The following is an 8,629-nucleotide window of genomic DNA, read 5'->3' as shown; positions in this document are numbered from 1 at the left end:
CCCTTAACTCTTCACTTATAATTTCTCCACTACATTCACATATACATACAACAACATTCATAATTTCTTAATGTAACAATATCACTTATTCATAATTCAATACGTCTTCCACCACAAAAAAATCACAATTAATCACTCATTTACATGGATTTAAATTAAATTAAACAACAAAGGGTCGCAAATTTAAGTGGATAACAAAGCATTACATAATGTAAATCATCGTATCAACAAATTCATTCCAATTACAAGTCTCACAACCTTAAATTAATCCTAATTATAATAATGAACAAAGGAAACCCTACTTCGCTATTTTCCCTGGATAGCCGTAAATCACATAAAGAAAAACATCATAACAACAAATTCATTCCAACTGAGGGTTTTAGAACCACGCCCACTAAAATTTTTCCCAACTAAACGAATGAACAACACAAGAAACCGTAAATCGCTAAACTCACTGGAAAACCCTAGATTACATAAACTAATACTTCATAACAACAAACAAAAGTGACAAATACAACATTTACACATAAATTCATAATTGGAGAAGTGTTTTGCGCCCATACCTTCAATCAAACAACGAAGCTAGTAGCAGCTACCTACAATTTACGCACCAACTACACCGCAGTAAACTTCTGCTCTTGCCCCGGCGATAACCACCGTCCTAGTGTCTTCGTTGGAACAGAGTAGACCTTGAGGGAGGAGAGAGAGTCAAGAGAAAACAAGAAACGAAGGAGAGAGAATAATCTTTAAAGGTAATGAAATTAGTTTTCGAAAAATAACGGGATACTAAAACACAGTTAGCCTTCCACTACACTATTTTTATTTTAATGCATGGTAAATGACGCTTATGCCCTCCTATACACATGATATGCCCATAGCTGCTATGCGCTTATATGGACTCCTCCGACCCAATGCAGCTTCGTGCCAAAAAGACAAATTATATATAATGTAATAATTGTCCAATAGATGTTGCATATATACGATGAGACGTAAATAGGGTAAAAAGGGATACATGGCGGTGAAAATAGATTTTGAGAAGGCCTACAACAGATTGAGGTGAAGCTTTATTCGAGAATCTTTGTTGGAATTAAGACTTCTGCAAATCATGGTTGATTTGGTTATGCTTTGTATTACTTCGGCATGCCTTCAAATTTTGTGGAATGGTGAGCCAACCACGAAATTTTATCCTAGTCGGGGTATTCGTCACGGCGATCCTCTATCCCCTTATATACATGTAATATGTATGGAGCGTTTAACTCATTGACGACTTGAACCTTTTCTGTGAAGCTAATGTGGAGCAAGCTAGCATTATGAAGAGTTATCTAGATAAGTTCTGTGCCGCTTAGGGAAGCAAAGTAAAACTAAGTTAATAGTCTTCTTTTTGGTCAATATATACTCACTTGGAAGTCAGGGAGGCTATTTGTGGTTCGTTAGAAACTGAAGAAATACATAATCTTGGTGTCTATTTAGGGGTCCCTACCATCAATGGAAGGACTACAAAAAAAGACTACCAATATCTTTTACACCGTACTGATGAAAAACTTGCAGGGTGGAAGGCGAAAACTCTTTCAATGGCAGGGAGTTAGCTCTGGCTTGCATTTCGTTTATTCCTTACAACACAATGCAAACTACTAAGATTCCTCGTACGACATGTGATGAGATCGATCGCAAAACTCGTTATTTTCTGTGGGAAGTAATGAAGAGAAGTTCACTTAGTGGCTTGGGAGAGAATTACTAAACCAAGAATCAAAGGAGGTTTGGGTTTGAAGTCGATGCGACAAGCGAATGCAGCTTTTCTTACAAAGTTGGGTTGGCGAGTTTTGACTAAGCTTCAAGCTTTATGATCTAGGGTACTTAGACATAAGTATTGCTGAGTGACGGTGTGATATTGACATGTTCAAAGAAAAGAAATATGCTTCGAATGCTTGGAGGGGAATTCTCAGTAATATCGATGTTTTGAAGAAAGGCATGGGAATGGTTGTGGGTAATGGTTACCGTACCTAATTTTGACATCACAGATGGGCGTGCTCTCAGTCTCTTCTTTCGAAGGCTGTTATTGATCCTCTTGGAGATATTTTAGATGCATATGTCAGGGATATGTGGGATCATGATAGGGGTGGAAGTTTGAGAAGTTTGCTGACTTTCTCCCACGACTGGTGCTTTGTGATATAGCTTTCTTATGAGCTTCTGGATGATGAAGAGATGATTGATGAGGTATTTTGCGATGGCTCGCCATCAAGGGAATTTTCGTTAAATTCAGCCATCAAAATAATGAGAAATGTTGCTGCTCCTAATGTGGATCAAGTTCGTGGTTGGAAATTGATTTGGCAAACTCCCGTACCTCAAAGGATAAGAATTTTTCTTTGGTTAGCAGTTCGGAATAGATTAATGACAAATGCTAATCAATTTATGAGAAAAAAAATTACTAATTATCCTCGTTGCAATGTGTGTGGTGAGCCAGAGGAAAATTCAGAGCATATCTTGCGCATATGCCTAGCTGCAAGAATGGTTTGGAGAAGGCTAGGCTGGTCTGATGATCGCATAATGAGGGGAAGGAATTTTCGTGAGTGGCTCTTAGCTAACCTAGAAGAAGATGCTACCCAAATGAATGACCAGTCGCCACTAGTGTTTGCAGTTACGACTTGGTGGCTTTGGAAGTGGCATAATGAGCGTTGTTTTGAAAGGACTGCTAATATCCCTTTGGATCAAGTCACATTTATCCATGCTAGAGTAGGTGATATTAGAAGAGCGACTAGGAACAAACGACTAGAATGGGTAGAGAGATTTATCAAATGGCATAACTTCTCCCTAAGAATTGAACGAACCAAGTTCGCCTATACGTTGATAATCCGGTCTTTGGTTGGGTGAGATTGAATACAATTGGGGCAGCAAAGGGGAATCCTGGAAGGGCAGGTGCAGGGGGCTTGATCAGGGATCACAGTGGAGAATTGTTCGAAGTATTTGCTGCCAATTGTGGCTCGTGTCCTAGTACGAAGGCTGAGCTTCTTGGAGTATTGTGTGGGCTAGCTGTAGCTTGGAATGGAACTCGTCGAAAAGTTTAGCTCACGGTTGATTCGGAGGTGGTTGCTAGAATTTTGTTAGACGAACACCCGTCTAACTCTCCATACATTCATATTATTCGTCGTTGTAAGGCTCTTATTTCTCGTGAAGGATGGGAGGTTACAGTTAACCGTGTTGCGGATTGGTTAGTCAATTTTGGGGTGAACTCCAATCAGATAGTAGTGATCTTTGAAGCAGTCCCCAGGGATCTTCGTGCTTTTTTTTGGAGGACTTACGTGGAGTTGCAAGACTGAGACTTGTGCCGAATTCGATAGGGGACTAGTCTGTTGTGGTCTTTGCTTAGTTCTGTTTTGTTTTTGCTTTTAGTTTGGTGTGTTTCTGATTTGTTTTAGTTTTTCATATATTTGCTTTGTTTTTAGGACTTTGTCCCACTTTTTCACCAAAAAAAAAGGTTTATTATATCCAGTTATTTAGGAGTAAACCAAAAATAAGGGGCAATGGAGGCGTCGACATTGAGAAAGATAGTAATTAACAACATTAATGGAGTAAAGAGGCATGGAGGATTATAATAGAATAGTTTCCTCAATTGACTTACATTAACATCACTGAATATATACAAGTACAATAGCATGCCTTTATTTAAGCCAAATGAATAAACTTTACAACCAATTGTACCTTGCTAGCCAGACTAGGTAGAATTGGAGCAAGGTATAATCGGTTGTATTAGTGCATGAACTTGAGATCTAAGGAGGACATATGATCGCATGTGCAGAAATTTTCAAAATAAAATAAAGCTTTTTTGAGAACACGAGATAGGAAATACCTCGGCCTGCAACAAGAATTCATATATAGATGACAATTGCAAGAATGTGAGATGCAATACAATAAGCATCCTACCCGGATTATCAATACTTAACTCACAAACTATTGAATGAAGATTTCGACTATCGTAACACAAAATATGGGTGGTCGCTAACCACCAATTCAATGCTGGTCTTTCGGAATGTCAAGATTTGCGAAAATGGGACTATCTACACCCACCCCCATTGCATTCAGACCATTGTCTACATAGACAACAGCACCCGTAATAGCAGACGCCAAAGGTGACGCCAAGAAAGCAGCAGTGTTTCCAACTTCCTCTGCATACATTATATTTCAAGCTTGTCAATATAAGATTGTATGAATCGATGAGAATTAAAAACTTCCAGGAAATCTGTAATATATATTACCAGCAGACAATTCCTTTTGCAATGGAGCATTAGCTATGGAATACTCTATCATCATATCGATAAAACCAATAGCCTTTGCAGCACGACTCCGAAGTGGACCTGAGAGAAGACGTTAGAAGATTAGTGAGGCATTGAAGCTTTTACCTCGTACAATGCTGATTCAAACTCTTCAAAGGAAAACATTCTGAGCAGAATATATATATATATATATATATATATATATATATATATATATATATATATATATATATATATATATATATATATATTTTATTTATTTATTTTTTTTTTTTTTTTTTCCAATTAATAAGTGAATTTGTGTAGAAATCAGATTGCAAACTTCATTTTCCTTTGGTTCCTAGTAGCATGAAGTTAGAGAGAAAAAAGAAGTGAAAAAGCAAGGGAAGAGAGAAGTTGGAAGGTAATGAGTGGCTGGTATATTGGTGGTAATGAGTGGTACATAGCAAACTGGTACATAGTAACCACGAAAATACAGGGAAGCTTACCAGCTGATATTGTGTTCACTCTAATCCTGCGTTTCCTCCCGGCTTCAAATGCCATCACCTGAGGCAATCGACAGAAGTTACATAATGGCAGGGTGAAAAAGGCAAACAAATATAGTAATTACATCAAAGAAGTTGCTTGGGCTATCCATGTCCCTCTAAAGAACAAACAAATATACAAACATACAAACCTTTGTGTCACTCTCTAATGCAGCTTTTGCTGAACTCATGCCTCCACCATAAATGTGCAAGAAATAAGAAGAGGTCCTAAGAGAAAATTACTTCATATTCATAACTTGGAAAAGATCAAACACTTAGAAGGGAACTTACCCGGGAATGATCCTCTCAGAAGCAATGTATGTGAGTGATAGAGAGGAACCACCTGCAAACAAAAGAATATACAATAACAATCTAAACCACTTTATACATTAAAAAGAATTTTTTACATCCAACAAATAAATTACGAAAAAATGCAACTCGAAAAATAAGTGAATAAAATAAACTACTACCTCCGTTTCATATTTTTTGCAACTTTGGGGTATTATTTGTAAGGTATAAAATATTCCAAAGTTGCAAAAAATATGAAACGGAGGTAATACTTAAAAACATACAACGACAATGATACCTGGGTTCATTATAGGAAGGAAATGCTTGAGCAGCGAAACATAAGAGTAACTTGAAGCAGAAATTGCTGCCAGGTATCCATTTCTTGATGTTTCTAAAAGAGGTTTAGTGACCTATAAAAAAGTTTTTCCCAGATCAGTTGGAAAATAGTTGGCAACAATAATACTTTGCATCAAACATAAAAATTCAACAACTAATGACCTCAGGTCCATTGGCAAGTGAATGCACGAGGATGTCAATGCTACCAAAATCCTGCTTCACTGTTTCAACAACTTCCTACAAGCCATGAAAAAGACTCAATATGGCACACTTTCTCACATTCAAAATCATTGCAATGAATACAATGGTTGTCACCCATTAATACATGGAATCAGCAACAGGAGCAATTTGAATACCTTCACAGTCCAATTGCTAGATCCTGCATAACGCTTGTTGCTTTGACCTGCAGTGAGCCAATCATTAAGAGAATTAGAGACATGGCCTCTGGATTGTTAACTCCAACTGCCAACATCCCTAGACTATTTGCCACATTTGTATGAGGGTCTTACACATATTGAGATAATATTCCACAACTATCCTTCATTATGTAAATCATAACATCTCCGTTTTTTTTACCATAGCGATGTAATTGTTCTTTGTTAAAATGTCCACAAATTAAAAGAGGTAAGTTAAGATTTTTAATTTTGCTTCTAAAAAAAAAAAAAAATTTTTTAAATTTTTTTAATAACAAAAAAAGGTGGCCTATAATGTTGTATGGAGAGTGAACCAGACAACAAATCCACTATAAACAAGACAACAGTGACTGATGGTCCATCATTACATCTTCAGGTACATCTTCAGGACTGTCAAAAACTGCATCTAGAGGATATACTTTGGTGATCTCCATCAATGAACCATCAGGCAACCTGAAACACCAAAGGAACACTAAGGCCATTGCAATTGTAAGTCCTGAAAACAGCCCAGCACACAGAGACTCTTACACTCGCGATTCATCAAATTTTCCACGCCTTAGACTAGTTTCAAATATATTCAGTGCCTGTAAGAACACCACAAAGAGAACTGAGTAAGAGATTAATATGAATAGACATTAATCATTTTTCATCAATACAGTGGAGCATGTGCAGGTAGAAGACAGTAATGAGGAACCACTTACAGGGACCCAAGTTCCAACAAGAATCTCAGCACCAGCAGCAGCCAAAGATTTTGCAATTGCCCAACCATACCCATTATCATCAGCTACACCGGCAATAAATGCCCTCTTACCTGTGAAGAGTCTTTGTTACATAAAAAAGGAAAAAGGAAAAAGGAAAAAAAAAAAAAAAAAAAAAAAAAAAAAAAAAGGTTGCCTTAATAGTTATATTCATCTGAACACTTGAATTGGCTAATTTTCTAATCCCACTCTACAAAACTATAAACCGTGGCTATCAAGAAAAGCAAAACCGTGGCTATCAACAAGAATCTACCTATATCTATATTCATCTGAACACTTGAATTGGCTAATTTTCTAATCCCACTCTACAAAACTATAAACTTCATCTCATTCTAAATAAACTCAATACCTCTGAAAAACCAACTTATAAATAACAAAAGACTCACTAAAATTAAAGCAGGCATTTCTACATACTTCAAAGTAAAGAGAGATAACTACACCTTACTGCCTAGTATATCTAGATGCCCATCCACTCCACACATCCTATAGACATTAGTAACTACACCAGTATCCCTCTCGTAACTCGTAAGAGAGATACAACTTAAGATAAGCTGAGCAGGATAAGAATTGTAAAGGAATCTGGTTCAAATTCCCCAAATGAACCAAAAAAATTAAATTAGTATCTAAAATAACCCTCAAATATATGTTGTTCATCTGCATTCAAATTAAACATAACAGCAGGAGAGGTATATTTTTTGTCTTAAGGAGGGGGGATTAAGATGTAAGCTTACTAGACTCTTGGTTCTGTATTAATTCATTTTTTACACAAATGCATCATTTCTAACATATCATATCACTTTCGACACAAAAAATTCTAGAAGCTTTTTTGTCTTTTACTAGTTCTTAATACCACTATATGTTCATAACGTTATTGCCTTTGACAATGACAAGAACATCAACAAAATACACAGACTGTTATTATCGCATGTAAAGCACAATACAATGAAAATTGACCTTTTAAGTTAATAGGCAATCCTCCTGCAGAATTGTTACTAGATTCTGCCATCGCCTTGATAACACCCTTGTTGGATTTCAAGGAGGACGCCGATGAAAGGTTGCGCTGGAAAGACTGTACAGATGATATATGACAAGCACTTGTGAGCTTAGCCCAAGAAGCTCGGCTGAAACCAGCAATACAAAATGCGGCAGTGGCACCAAAAACACGGCGAGGGGAAGACACACATGGCCTAACTGCAGCCATTTGCAACCCTGATGCTGTGGAGGCTGACATTTTCAATCTACTTGCTCTAGTAAAAGCAATTATTAATCTGGGTGATAAAATAAATCAACCAAACATATGAATTTCATTGAATTCAAAAAGTAGGGTAAATTTAAAGTTCACTGTAACTGAAATTCAGTAATATCCTTCAATTCACATTCTGCTGGCATATAATTGTAATTTTCAATTGAAATTAAGGAAATTAGAAATTCGATAAATAATACTCAGTTACATTTCTAAACAATCCCAGAAAATCCCAAAAAAAAAATAAACTAACAAATTATTGATTCTTCAAGAATTTGGCAGTAAAAATTTACAACTCAAACAGCAAACAACAATCATCAAAATGGTATACACTAAGTACATGGCCAAGATTCAAACTTTATCAGCTATTTTCGTTATACTAATAATGAAAAACAATATCCAAAGCAAGATCTCAACATAAAACCCAGAAAAATTCAGAAAAAACGAAGCAAAATAAATGAATAATAGTAACAACAATGTGAGATATTTGGCTTACCGAAAAGCCAATGTGATTGCAGGAGGAATGAGGGGGCAGAAAAACAAGGAGAAATGGGTATTTATGAGAACAGAGCTCTTCCCAACTGCATGAAAAGTGTATTAACAGAGGGAGTTTTGATGGGGTTTATTGGGTTCACTTTGGTTGTGTCGAAGTGGAAAGGAAGGATAGAACAAATTGGGTGTGGGTTAGATGAGGAGTTCGTATCTTGGTTAATTTGTGAAACAACCCTCAAAAGGGACTTATGCCCTGTTCTTTTGACCTATTCTGCTTTGCTCCGTTCCGCTGAAATCTGCTCTACTT

At 36.6% G+C, this 8,629-nt stretch overlaps 1 protein-coding gene across 1 annotated transcript; it reads right to left on the bottom strand.

Moving 5' to 3' along the window:
* Window positions 1-3,416: 3,416 nt before the first annotated feature.
* On the bottom strand, window positions 3,417-8,629 carry LOC110686509 (enoyl-[acyl-carrier-protein] reductase [NADH] 1, chloroplastic-like). The gene is made up of 13 exons (XM_021863129.1): window positions 8,327-8,629; window positions 7,542-7,855; window positions 6,531-6,640; window positions 6,358-6,413; window positions 6,194-6,282; window positions 5,773-5,816; window positions 5,579-5,653; window positions 5,379-5,490; window positions 5,084-5,135; window positions 4,945-5,020; window positions 4,757-4,814; window positions 4,251-4,349; window positions 3,417-4,160 (listed from the first exon to the last, which is right to left on the bottom strand). Exons 2-13 carry the CDS (start codon window positions 7,816-7,818, stop codon window positions 4,006-4,008), a joined length of 1,203 nt encoding a protein of 400 aa, XP_021718821.1. The 5' UTR covers window positions 7,819-7,855; window positions 8,327-8,629; the 3' UTR covers window positions 3,417-4,005.

The sequence above is a fragment of the Chenopodium quinoa genome, unplaced genomic scaffold, assembly GCF_001683475.1.
Source record: "Chenopodium quinoa cultivar QQ74 unplaced genomic scaffold, ASM168347v1, whole genome shotgun sequence".
In the NCBI taxonomy this organism is placed as follows: Eukaryota; Viridiplantae; Streptophyta; class Magnoliopsida; order Caryophyllales; family Amaranthaceae; genus Chenopodium; species Chenopodium quinoa.
This window is presented reverse-complemented; position numbering and strand designations above follow the sequence as displayed.